General features: G+C 48.5%; 1 protein-coding gene across 3 annotated transcripts; it reads right to left on the bottom strand.

Annotated features, from left to right (window-relative positions):
• Positions 1-462: 462 nt before the first annotated feature.
• Positions 463-13093, bottom strand: NASP (nuclear autoantigenic sperm protein). Of its 3 annotated transcripts, none has more exons than XM_074152862.1 (14): positions 12890-13093; positions 11295-11345; positions 10386-10496; positions 9753-9833; positions 9484-9581; positions 5921-6003; positions 4947-5032; positions 4734-4807; positions 3484-3672; positions 3057-3223; positions 2523-2576; positions 2353-2424; positions 1158-1289; positions 463-657 (listed from the first exon to the last, which is right to left on the bottom strand). In XM_074152862.1, the coding sequence occupies exons 1-14, from the start codon at positions 12952-12954 to the stop codon at positions 604-606; spliced, it is 1317 nt and encodes a 438-aa protein (XP_074008963.1). In that variant the 5' UTR covers positions 12955-13093; the 3' UTR covers positions 463-603. The 3 variants fall into 3 exon arrangements, 2 of the variants coding, with proteins under 2 accessions (XP_074008963.1, XP_074008965.1); XM_074152864.1 differs by having other exon boundaries at positions 12860-13034; XR_012463341.1 differs by having other exon boundaries at positions 500-657; positions 1158-1315.
• Between the last annotated feature and the right edge of the window lie 650 nt (positions 13094-13743).

Here is a 13743-nt window from a genome sequence, read left to right as displayed (position 1 = left end):
AGCCTGTCTTCACAGGAGAGGTGCTCCAGCCCTCTGATCATCTTCATGGCCCTCTGCTGGACCTGTTCCAACAGGTCCATGTCCTTCCTGGGTTGAGGATTCCCAAGCTGGACACAGCACTCCCATTTATCCCCGAGCAGCCTCCCACCCCCACCTGGGCACATACAGGGACTCAGGGGGCGACCGATGTAAGAATCCACCACCCCCTGTGCTCCCTCCAGCTCCACAAGCATGAATGTGTGTGTATAAAGGGATGGCACACCTCAACAGTGTCCCAGCTGTTACGGTGGGTGCAGGGGCCAGACAAGCTCTTACCGGCCTTCCCCACCGTGGTCAGGCTGCAGGAGGCACCACAGGACCCCGCAACCAAGAAAGAACCAAACCCAAGCAGGAGCAAGGCCAGGGCTGAGCCAGGGCCCAGACCCACAGCCCTGGGGCAGGCAGGAGCAGAGGCTGGAGCTTGTGACAGCAAGAGGGTCAACACAAGGACCTTTTGCTTACAATCTTTATTGAAGTCATACAAAAGTTGCCAAAAAGTGAAAAAATACACTATATACAAAACCATTTTCCTTGTAAGGAGGAGTGTCCAAGGTTAAAGAATTATCATACTGTGCTTTCAACTGCAGCCCCTGATTCTGCTTGTGGCCTTTTCTCTGTCTAAAAGAAAAGAAAAGGGTTTGGTTTTTTTTACAACAAAAAGAAAAAAGGACACTGCCTTACAGCACCGGTTCTCACAGCAGTTCAAGGTTTCTGTGATTTGAAGATTTAACTGGCTACGGGTGCTTTGCTGGTCTTCAGAGCACACCACAGCTGTAGAACATTGACAGCTGTAGCCCAGGTGACAAGAATTAAAACCCAGGAGGGGTGAAAACACCTTGGGGAAAGGCCCCAGGCTGTAGTTCAGCCCGAACTCAGACACCCAGCCCACATTTCCATCCCACCCCCGGGGCTGCAGGTCTCCACAGCCGGTGTTTTCCCAGCCCACAGTGACAGGCACCAAGAGGGGAAAAACACTCTCCACCTCATCTGGGAAGCTTTATGAAGACCAGCAGGCAGTAAAACCAGTATGTCTACCAGGCACAAACCCATGTTTGTGAACAGAGGGGGGGAAAAGAAAGCAAACGCGCGGGGCACAGGCTCCCCGCTCAGCTGCCCACCTCCTCTTCCATCTTTTCTGCAACCTCGTTTCCACTGGGAGCTGCGTCACCACCGCCGCCATTGACAGCCGGCTCCGGCTTAGATTTCTTTGCTTCGTTGTCGCCCTGTTGAGCTTCCTCCTCTGGTTTCCTCTGAAGACAAAATCGTTTAGTCTTCACTATGTAAAAATTAAAGTTTAAATGTATTTTATATATATATTTTTTTAAGAAAGCTAGCATCTAGCTGTCATTGCACATTTTCTATTCAACCTCTACTTGCCCGGTTCAAGACAGATACCCAAGTGTTAGGATTTAAGCAAAGCTCTGAAGCTTTGGAGCAAAAGGTCTCGACCACCAAGGACTTCACCAGGAAGACATCATTTAGGTGCTGGTATCTACAGCACCGGATTATCCTTAGTTACAGTTTGGGAAGAGAAACATGCAACAGCTGAGCCAGGTAACAGTTACGGGGGCAGATTTAAGGCATCTGTGACATTTACAGTCACCCATGAAGAGCAGATCAAAGTTGCTCCAGGCAAACCTGAGCTGAGAGAGGCCGATGTGACACAGGCCAGGCCGGGCCACAGCCACACACAGAGCTAAAACTAAGGTCCCATAAGGGATGATTTTAGTCGTATTTGCGAACAGATCTAGAAAAAGCACATATACCTTCAAAAGGAACCTCATGCTCAGTGCATTTTACTATTACCTCAGGGAGAGGCAGTCTGTCATTACTACCGTTAGACTGGCTTTGCTAGTTTTTTTTTTTTCTCCAGAGTCCAATTCTCCATTTCCACTCGGAAAGAAGGGAACCCAACTCAGCCTGGTCCTGGTTGCTTGCCTTTTTTTTTTTGTTTTGGGGTTTTTTGTTTGGTTGGTTTTTTAAAGATCTGCAGGCCACCCCGCTCTTCTCGCGGGCCCTCAGCAGAGGGGGGCACTCGTTCAGAGAGCGCCCGCAGAAGCCACACAGCTCAGCTGGGGAGCTAAACCCCTGGGGGTCAGGCAGGAACTGGGCTCCTGGAGGCTGGATGGTTCCCAGACTGATTGGCTCCCAGTGGAAAGGAGTTTCGTGCACTAGCTCTAGTTTTACTCAGAGTGTTTTTTCCATTATAGAAGTTAAGAAAAAAGAAGCTTTAAGCCAAGAAATCCCATTATACAGAGCAGGCCAGCGGCACTTTAACAAACTGTTTGTTCAACCAGTCATTTCCGGACTCACCTTTTTCCTGACGAGGTGAGAGATGTCCGTAACGCACTGAGATGCGCCATCAGCTGCTTTTCTTACTGGAATCTATTGCAAGACATAACATTGTCGTCACGTAAGTTACGGCAAACCCTAATCCTTAGAGCAGACAGGAATTCTCAACATCCATCTAAAAATTAACTTACTGTGGAAACAGAACCGCTGTCTTCACGTTGTGCGAAGCCAGATGTAGTTCCAACCTTAAGAAAAAAGCAGAAGAAAACCAGTGGAACAAGTTCCGGTTATCTAGTCACACAAAATTGCATCCAACGGGTTAGAAAGGGACAGAAACCCCCAATTCCTTCCCATCTCAACACTGAGCTCTGCTTCTACACCCACACACAGGACAGATGGATGGAAAGCTCACAGTGATGGGACACTCGGTCCTTTCCCACTCTTGGCTGACCAACCAGTTCCAGCCCCACCACATTACAGTGCTATAGAAGCCCATCAAATTCCAATTTAGATTGGAACAATTAGTGTCAGTGTATTTACTAACTACCCTCTCTCTAGATCTCAGCTGCCTCAGTTTCCTTCTCACAATCACAGCCTGGATGATTCGTCAGCAGCCACCAGCCCCCCCATCTGCATGATCAGATCTGAGCTCTTCCTGTCACTGGTTTACTTCAAGTGTGACTGGAGGAACATTTGGTTAGATGGAACCAGCAGGACGCACTAACCAGAGTTGCTTTCAGTGCCAGCTCAGCTACTCTTGCGCTCTTTTGAGACTCCTTGGAATCTTCTATCTTTTCTTTAATTTCAGGAAGCAGCCCCTTCAGTTCTTCGATCTCCTTCTCATCTTCAGGGGACCCACTTTCTGCCTTCTTTATTCGCTCAGTGAGCATCGCTGGGGTCAAACAGTCACGGCAAAAACATCAAGACAAAGTAGCTGCCCAGTTATCAATATCCACACAGCCAAGTGTCTGCTAAAACACACTGTTTCAACAATTCTGCTATTAGTATAGCTTGTTACCAGTTTCAGACCAGTAAAAGATTTGCACAGTGAGGTAATAAGCATATCAAATTATTTTTAGGGCAGTTCAATGAAGTCTGCTTTGACTCGTGAAAGCTCTCACATTCGCTGAGCGGTTTGAGAAACCCACTTACCCAGTCTCTTGTCGATGACCTCTACGGATTTACCGAACTGCAAGACGGCCTCATCGAACTGGCTGTTGTAGTGGTAGGCCAGGGCCAGCTGGTAGTGGCTCTCGGCCAGCAGGCGGTCGTGAGCCTCCAGGTACTTCTGCTGCAGGGCCAGGCAGGCCTGGAACTCTTCAATGGCCTGCGTGTAGTTTTCTATAGGAGAATGGCATAAGTTCTTTACAAACCACCCTCACCCTTCCAAACAAGATCTAAACCTTTATTCAGTCACTCTGTATTTTATTGCTCTTTATATAGTCTGAACACAGAATCACCGTTGAATACAGCAGCTGAGTTCAGTGACAGGCTGCTTTCAGGTTATCAAGTGACACCACTCACAGTCCAACACCGTCACCCCCCCCACACCTCAGAACCTTTAGAGCCCAGTTCCTCCAGTTCTCGAGTGCTTTGTCCATTTACAGCAACACAGTACTCTGAGGATCCAAGACAAAACCAGGCAAACAGATCCTGCTGTTTCACCTCCCGCCATTAATTGAGTGCAACTCGAACGCAGAGCAAAGGAGAGTCCCCTGCTGCCTCCCAGTCAAGGTATTCTAACGACATAAAACACAACCCTTGTTTTGTAGTCCCTGTCCAGAAACCTGTCACATTATTTCCAGTGCTTGCCACAGCAGAAGAGTACACCCTACTTGGATTTAACAAGATTAAAACACGTGTTTTTAAGTGAAGGGCAGAAAAGACATTAGAAGGCATGAACCTGAGTCTTGCTTCAACACTCCTTTTTTCTTGTGCATAACACATCAGGGTCCTCCCTGACCATGCCCTGGTGTTTTTGGAAAGTCCCTGAGAATCACCCTTTTTTTTTTTTTATTTGCAGTCTTTGTGTTTTAGAACTGGCATGGTAGCAACACCTCCCATTGTGCCCAGTGACTCACCACTTCAGTAAGGAAAGAGTCCTCCTCAGTTTCTGAAGCTACACAAACCTCGCCTATAAAGCGGAACACGAGGCTTGTTTTGATCTGGTTACACATTACTTCTTACTCAGAGCTTTCTTTCACTGTCCTGGAAAAGTGTGTTTAGGACATTGACCTGTTCATCCATTGATTCTAAAGCTTCTCAAATGGCTGCACTATTGTAATTAAACCAAGCGTATTTTGTTTTCACCTTCACAATCTTAACTTGCCTCCACTCATTGTGAAGTAAGAAACAGAGAAGGGCAGAAAACGGAACTGTGCACGAGAAGTAGTGTCACTTACCAGATTCAATGCTAACTTCTCCTAACTTTAGATGAGCTTGAGCCGCGTGGAGCTGAGCTTCTTTTGTTTCTTGTCTAAATCAAGGGGAAAAAAAAAAAAAAGTAGTTTTCAAATCCTGATCAGATCATGTCACATTAACTAATTGCTTATGCCACCTCACAATTTCCAATGACCTTCTCTAGCAGATATCCAAATTGGGACTTAAGCCTTTACCTCTTGTAGATGACTTTTGCTAACTCCAGCATGTCCCAGGCTAGCTCAAGATTCCCAATTTCATCCTCCTCACTTTCCTGTAAAGACTAGAAATGCATTAAAGATTAAGTGACTTGATTACGTATCACACCAAACACCACTAAGTTTCTAAATACGGTTGTCAAGGAGTAAGTTTCTTTAAGTAAACAGTTTACCACTAGAAAATAAAAAAAGGAACATGCAGAAGAGGTTATTGCATCGACTGAAAACACCTTCACTGCAGGTGAAGTCTAAGTGGAACACACAGTTACACTGTTAGATGACCTAGTCTTAATTTTTTTTTTTGTCCCCCCCCCCCCGAAATAACAGGGCACCAAGCACCAACATTATCCTAAGAATAAGACTTTAAGGTGCTATTTAGATGAATCAAAAGCTAAATAAAGGAGTTGATGTTCCACTTATATTTTTTTTTAAATGAGCTTTTGAACATCATTAGAGTAGTCTGAGGCAGAGCCAGATACGCTATTCAAGACAGCTGTGCAGCATGCTCAGTACCACACTCTATATTTTTCCAGGTGTTTTGATTGCTACATCAAGGTAACACCTCAGATTTAAGCAGCACTACACTTCCCACTAAGTTTCCATCCTAATCATGGTTTATTGGACTGGGTGCATTCAACACACACAGTGAGACAACAACAAAACAAGCAGAGAATGAACTGTTACAAGTAACTAACTTTAGTGACAAGCTAAAGCAGCTCTCCCTGCCCACCCCTGCATTACCCAGCAGACTGCCCGAATCTACAGACAGATCTCAGCAAGATACCACAACACAGACAACACATAACACTGCCCCTTCCTTAGGCTATACCGGTTTTCAAAAGTAATCTCCTACACAGGACTAAATGAAACACAAGCGAGCTTCTATAAAGACATTAACATGACAAATACTGCACTCTTCCACAAGCACCGATATCGGAGCTCAAAGGTCTCACCTTCTCTTCCACTGTCAATTCATTCTCCTTATCATCTTCAGCTTTATCATTTTTTTTATCTTCCTCTTCAGATTCTTCTGTTTCTACAAGGAAAGTAGGTGAATGAGAACACTTGTTGTTACTACGCTCGCTTCACATGGAGTCAGGTAGAATATATTATATCCAGCCCTTATCCTTCCAGTGACAGGTTAGATGTGTGAGGTAAGAAGAACACAGATACATTAAATTCCCCATCAGCGGCAGCCATCTTGCTGAAAGCGTTAGGCACTGTAGGCTAAAGCAGTTCCATGCCACCTTAGTCCTTGTTTTTAACTTCATACTATCCAGAAGGGGAACTTACCTAGAATTCAGTTCTCACAAATGCATTGTGCGGTCCCACTGAAGCCAATGGGATCCTAAGCAGCCCTGGAGGCGCTGGTCAGTTGCTGGACTTGAGGCTACAGATAACAAGCGTTTTCAGCAAGATAGCTGCCGAGCTGGGTACAAACAACACTGATTCTGAATGCCTGTTCCCCTCATCAGACATTTAAAGCGGCAATGTTATTAATGAACCTGCTATTGTGTAGCACTGATTTGACTCCTGATACTATATAGGAGCGTTGCAGCATCTATTCTAGATGTAGAAAACATTTTGGGAAGATGTGCTAGTAAAGGAGTACGGCTAAGAACTTTAGAGTATTGGCTGACTTGCATGCTGAAGTCACACACTTAATTCCTGTATCGGGACCACTGACTATTCCCAAAATAACAGGAGCTTGATGGGGTGGAGACTAGGGAAGCCATGAGCTTGTCAGACTAACTCCCAAAAGGCACACACCTACCACTGAGAGGGCCAAACCCTAAGTATGAGGACAGCTTGATCAAAGGCAAAACAGAAGAGCTGTTAGGAAGCTGAAGTCAATTTTAAGTAGTGGAAAGAGCCTGGAATGACCGGGAATCAATGACCACGGTGTTCAAGCGTGTCCTCACACCAACAGATTTGGAACAAAAGGAAGCAGTATGCTTGGGTAAGCAGCCTTCCACGGGATGATGATGAGGAGCAGATAACTACCCTGAGTTTATGTTCAGTCACACTCTGTCTGAACACCTTGCTAGGAAGCTGCTTCACCACTCAGTGTCTGTGTGCCCAGCAGCACAACTCCTCTCAGTGTGCAGAACTATCTAGTCTCAATATTTGCCATTCCTAAAATAAGGCTCTTCCTGTGGAGCTTCCTGAGCTACTGACAAGCAAACCTGTGCAATAGAAAGCACCAGCCTAATAAGACCGTGCAAGTACTAGTTGAAAGTGTAGGAGTTTTACTAGGTTACTTTAACATAATCCTGAAGACAGCTACCATGAAGCAGAACGACAGAAGCAGCTAGATAGCTGGAAGACTGTACTGGACAGCAGCAATAAGCCCTCAGTTCATGGACAAATTAAGTTTAGCTGCGCCAACTAAATTCTCACTTGCAATTACCACCAGAAAGACTCAAATGGAGAATTCCTTCCCACCCCACCAAACCCAAATTTACTATTTCGTTCTGTATTCAGCTGTTCTTATTTTTCTGCTCCACTGTTTTAAAATAAAATATGGTCATAACCAGAGGCAACTTGTGCTTCAAGTTATTTGAAGGTTAGTGCAATAAACCCAGACGCATGCAAGTGAACATCCATTCAGTATTCTCCACCAGCCGAGCCATTACTTACACATTTCACAGGGCTGTAAGTTTGCTTTCAAGTAAGATTTGCTTTGCAGTTAGTTAAGCGTTAGTCTAGAGAAACTGAGACTATTCACTATTCCTTGAAACTTTACTTGGATGTAAAATCCTTCAAAAGCCCCTTTACTGTGCCTTTTCCTTAGTCTAAGGCAAACAGAAAATTCTGAATGGAACACTTTTTACCCATTGTTAGCCAAATCCATCAAGTCATCCACCCACAAGTACTTTTCTCCTCTCACTGTTACCTTCTCCCTCTTCCATCAGGTCATCTTTCTCTTCTTTTTCTACCTTAGCACCTTCACCCTCTTCCATCAGGTCATCTTTCTTTTCCTCTTTCTCTACCTTAGCAGCTACTTCAGCCTTTTCTTCCATGTCATTAGATGGATCTTTGCCCTCTGTGGGCACAGGTTCCTTTGAGGACTCTGTCTCTTTGGATTCATCTGGTTTCTCTGCTGCAGCTGTCTCTACTGGCTCTTCTTTCTCCTCCACCTTCTTCTGTTCAGCTGCCTCTGCCTCCCCTTCTGCAGCTTCTTTCTGCTCCACAGCAGCTGCTGCCTGCCCTTCTGCTGCCACTTCTTGTGCTACTGCCTTCTCTTCCACAGCTGCCTCTGCCTGCCCTTCTACAGCCTCTCCCTTTTCCACAGCTGTCTCCTTTTCTGCTGCTTCTGCTGCTGCCTGCTCTCCCGCCTCTCCCTTCTCTTCCACAGCCGCTTCTCCAGCTTCAGCCTCTTCCACAGCTGCCTTGGCCTCCTTGTCTGATACTTCTGTCTTTCTCTCCTTCTCCTCAGTTGTCTCTGCTACCTTGTCTTCAGGCACCATCTTCTGCTCTTTTTCCACTACCTTTTCTTCCACGGCTGCCTCCTCTTTTGTAGCCTCTTTTTCCACAGCTACCTGCTGCTTCTGCTCTTCTGAAGGGACTTCTTTTTCCACAGAATCCTCCATCTTCTTTTCAGTCTCTTCAAGCTTTACATCCTTGTCAGCAACTGCTTCTTCTGTTGGTTTTTCTTCTGTGATCTCTTTCATTTCAACATCCTCCTCCTTGATTTCCTTCTCAGATAGTACTGGAGTCTCTTCTGTAGATTTTTTGGCCTCTTCTTTTTCCCCCATGGCGTTATATACCTGTTCTCTCAACTCCTCCCTTGCTTCTTCTACATGATTGAGGAAGCATAAACATTTCTTCGAGTTTAGTGATAAAGACATTAACGGGCACTGACAACACCACCCTCAGACCCTCCAGTGTGTTGGTTTGCCATCAGAGTTAGATGACATTCCTAAAAGCTCCATTTTCCAGGTACAAGGCATTAGGACACAACCAACATCGTAATGTGAACTAAGCAAATCCCTTCCCCAGACTGCATTATTGCAAGCGGCCGCTCAAGCAGTGTGCAGTTTTGCGCGCCAGCGTTTTTAGTCACAGCTTAAGCAAGAGGTGCCAGTGTTTTAATAGTCTGGATTGACAGGAATTCCTGTATTATCTCCAGCTGCAGGGAATATAAAATAGTTACTGTTCTTGGACTTTTTTTTTACAGAGACTCTGAGCTGTCCTACTACACAGACTGTACTGCCACAAGGTTACAAAGCAGTTCGAGCCGGCTGTGAAGCTTAAGAAAGTAAGTTTGAACGCAGCGTTTCAGGACACAAGACACCTGGTGACCTTTTACACATGCTTTCAGTGACCAGTTCCTTGCAGAAGTTTTAAAGGTTTTGTTCAAATCAGCACAAAAGAAAAAACAGTCCATTCAGGCTGCTAAGACTTTCAACAGAATGATTCAGGCTACCTAAGGTACTGATGGACTGAACTTGGATCGTTTAGACAAGGAAAGGCAGCTGGGTGCCTCCACATCACAGCAGACAGCTTTACATACCATCAACAGCTGGTAACGCAGAATCGTCCTCAGCTTTTTCTCCTTCCTCTTCAACCTGCACCCCTTCCAAGGCATTTCCCAGCACACCATTTTCCATCCTGAAGGGAACAAAAGGTTGTTATCCCTCAGCTCTTGTAATGACGCTGTTTTAACTGCACAAGCTGCAGGCCCATCCCACCCAGTGCAACCCTGTCTACAAGGATGAAATCCTGTTACACCAATAATCACTTGATTATTTCTCCTGATCAAATGAGAAACCGTTAGCATACCTTGCCAACTCCAGGAGAGATTTGCCATAGTAAAAAAAAGCTTCTGCACACTCATCCGCTGTCTCACCGTATTTTTTACCCCTACAAAAGTAATGAAGAATTATTTGCCTGGGCCTACTTTAGGTTTTGATATATGAATTTGAAGGCTAAAAATTCCTGGACAGGAAGGACCAGTTTCTTAGCTCATCTCCCATCGTTTCAAACAAATAACAAATGCTTCTCTCACTTAGCTCAAACATCCAGCAAAGCAAATAATCTAAAACCCAAAGTGGTATCACTCTCAAGACTGATCAAGACGAGTAAACAAGTTGCTAGCAAGTAACATTATCCCGTTATTTTCGTATTAACAGACATCAGAACCATACACTGTGAAATAAAATATGAAATCCCTTTTCCTCCTTGGGGAACTGCACTGGCCATGACTATCACAAAAGCTGTCTAAATTGTACACCAACTACAGCATTGTCCAACGCCTGAGTTTATTTAAATAGTTTGTCCTCTCCTCAGTTGTATTATAAATACAGCAGCATATATAAGGTAAAAAATCTTAATCTTTCTTGTATTAAGCCTCCTCAGTACAGCCAAGCTGAAAACCAAGACCTGCAAAAACACACAAAACATTCTACTACTCACAATAAGCTCGCAGCTTCCTGGAACGCATTAACAGCAGCCGGAATATTTCCCATCACCAAGTGTTTCTGTCCTAAACCCAACAGTTTCTTTGATTCTCCATCCACATCCATACTGGGGGGGAGGGGGATAAAAATAAATCAAACACAGGATTTTGTTAGTTTCCATAGTAATTTCATATGATAGCTTTCAAAACCTAATCACCTTTATATAGGACTGAGTTGCATACATTACACTGGTTGTAACTACCAAGGTGTGTGTGGTTGGTTTTGTTTGTTTAAATCTGGACCAACTTTTAGTTCTGACGACCGAGGGCAGACAGGTTAATTTTAACCAACTGTTGCAAGAAGCGGGTAACGGAATCTGATATGACAAAGGATGCTAAAGAATATACTTTAAGAGTTGCACACCGATACAACACTGAGTACTGTAGTGTTTCACCAGACTGATGCTACCTAAGCCAAGAAGAATAAATCCAAGTTATGACTTCTCATAGCACAGCATGATGCATTTGAGAAGACTGATAGATGCACGCCTTGGTTTCAATTCAGTGCATCTCACACAGCTCCATTTCCAGAAGGTCCATCCCAGACCATCCTGGACGGGGACAAGAGGAGCTGCCCACAGAGGTGTACTACTACTCACTGGTCACACACTTGTACCGCCCCAATGCTTCCCCAGCAATAACTCACAGATCAAGAATTTCCCAAACAGGAGCTGATATTTGGGTATTGAAAGTTGGGGTGTTTTTGCACTAGATTCGGGCAAGTTACTGGTGCGCACAAGCTTCAGCATCCGCATCTGTTAAACTTCACACCTAACCACCGATTTGAAGGGTGACCTTTTTGTTTCATTCAATAACCCCTGGATTTTGTGTTGTTTAGTAACTGACAACTCCGACTCCCATCTCACCTGTCTGTCTTGTCTGTGGATGTGGAAGGAGCTGCCAGTTCCTCTTCCATCCTGCAAACAAAATATTGAGTAAGTGTTTAAAACAGGCCACCCATTTCGTGGCAGGAACTGAGCTCTTGGAGACATAAAACCAGAACCAGGAGCAGTTCCTTCTTTCAGGTGATCAGCCATCTAGAGCAAGTTCACTCTGCTGGCTGTCTTTTGGAGAAACACAGAATGGCAGGGGTTGGAAGGGACCTTTGGAGATCATCTAGCCCAACCCTCCTGCCAAAGCAGGGTCACCCAGAGCAGGCTGGACAGGATCACATCCAGGTAGGTTTTGAGTATCTCCAAAGAAGGAGACTCCACACCTACTCTGGGCAGCCTGTTCCAGAGGGCTCTGGCACCCTCAAAGTAAAGTTCTTCCTCATGTTAAGATGGAATTTCCTGTGTTCAAACTAGTGCCCATTACCCCCCGTCCTGTCGGAAGGCACCACTGAAAAGAGTCTGGGCCCACCAGCCCTTTAGATATTGATCAGCATTGATGAGGTCCCCTCTCGGTCTTCTCCAGGCTAAACAGGCCCAGGTCTCTCAGCCTTTCTTCATAAGAGAGGTGCTCCATTCCCTTGATCACCTTGGTAGCCCTCCACTGGACTCTCTCCAGTAGGTCCCCACTTAATTAGTTTCATTTTTGTTTATTGTTTAAATGAAGGATTGCTGGGAAAGCAGATGCTTTCAGGTTGTTATCAGACTAAGCCTGGCCTATAGGTCTGCTGTCTCAAATCCAGGCCCGCCTGCCCCACCAGCTCGCAGCCACCCACCCACCCACCCGCCCTCCGGTACCTCAGAGCGATCCCCACGCACACCCGCGACACGGAACAAACCGAAAAACCCCAAAACCGGGTGTTTTGCACCGCCTTTCCAGTCAGAAAAGCGGAGATGTGCCCGCGGCGCCCGTCGGCGGGGGCTCCCCCACGGTCACCCACCGGCCGGGCAGCCTCCCCTGGGCGGGGCCGCACAGCTGACAAGAGGCGGCGGGCGGAACAAAGGCCGGTGTGTCCCGTGCCCGCCTCCCCCCCTCGCCGCCCCTCACAGACAATGGCGCCTTTCCCGCCGTACCCCCGGCCCCGCCCCCCGCCATTGGCGCCAAACGCCGGCGGCGGCTCCTGACGGGCTGGCGGCCCGGCGTCACGTGACGCCGCAGGACCACCCACCCCCAACCCCCTCCCCTTCTCCTTCTCCTTTCCCTCCCCCCCCCACCCCCACCCTGAGCAGGTTCCGCGGCGTCGCGCTGCCCCCAACAAAGATGGCAGCGGCCGCGCTGGGGAGGGGGGAGGGTCACGTGGTGGCTCCGCGCGAGCCGAGCGGGCCCAGCGGGCGCGGGGCGGCACGTACCACCGCCGGGGGGGGCGGGGGGGGAAGGGGAGAGAGCAGGAGAACACCAGCCCCCCCCCACCCCCAAAAGGAAACCCTACCCACCACCCCCTTCCAGAAGGCCGGAAGGGGGGGGGCACTCGGGTCACCCCGCGGCAAGAAAGCGCCCCCCCTCTGCCACCCCCACCTCGCCCCCTCCGACACGCACACACCGTGAGCGGGGCCAGGCCTCGCGGCCCTACCTCGTCGGTGAGGCCGACGCAGGCTCAACGCCGGGGGGAGCGGCGACGGCAGCCGAGGATTGCATGTGGAAACAGCCGGACCGAGGGGCGGCGGCGGCGGAGTGCAGACCCCGGCCCCGCCGGCTGCCTATATACCCCCGAGGACACGCCCCGGCCCGCCCGGCGGCGCGCGCACGCCGAGGGGGGAACTACCCCTCCCGGCGTGCTCCGCGCCCGCCCGCCGCGGGACGCTGAGGGGGCGCCGCCGCGCGGGGCCTGCCGGGGAATGTAGTCCCGTGGGAGGGAGGTGCGGCGCGGGGCATGCTGGGACGTGTAGTGCCATGGGGGAGCAAAGGCGGTGTTGCCGGTGCTGCCGCGAGGCACGCTGGGAAATGTAGTCCGCCGCACGGGGCAAGCCGTGCGGGCCCCGGGGCGGTGCGAGGGCCCCGCCGCCTCGCTCCCGGCCGTCCCCGGGGGACGACACCGTGTGGCGGCGGGGAGCCCTGCGCATTGGCAGGGACCCGCGCCCCGGCAGCGGCCTCAGCCGGTTGAAGGTCAGCCGGCCCCGGCTGCACCGGAGCAGGCGCTTCGCGTTCCCCGCAGCCCACCAGCCGGGGCAGACATGGCTGCGGCGGCCCCCTGAGCTGCGGGAAAACCTCGCACAGCGGCGGGGGAACGGCTGGTGGCACCCGGAGGCTCATTTCCCCCCTTATTTCAGTACAAAAGTTCACCAGCTTCAACTGCGCCGCGTTCCACCTTGCAGTGACAGAGCCGGGAATGGCGGGTTTGATACAGATACCCAATTAATCTGCTTTTCCTGGGGATCCTCTTGATTCGGGAAGTGACTAGAAAAAGTTAATTGGAGCCCTGGCATT

Source organism: Numenius arquata, chromosome 8, assembly GCF_964106895.1.
Source record: "Numenius arquata chromosome 8, bNumArq3.hap1.1, whole genome shotgun sequence".
NCBI classification, from domain to species: domain Eukaryota; kingdom Metazoa; phylum Chordata; class Aves; order Charadriiformes; family Scolopacidae; genus Numenius; species Numenius arquata.
This window is presented reverse-complemented; position numbering and strand designations above follow the sequence as displayed.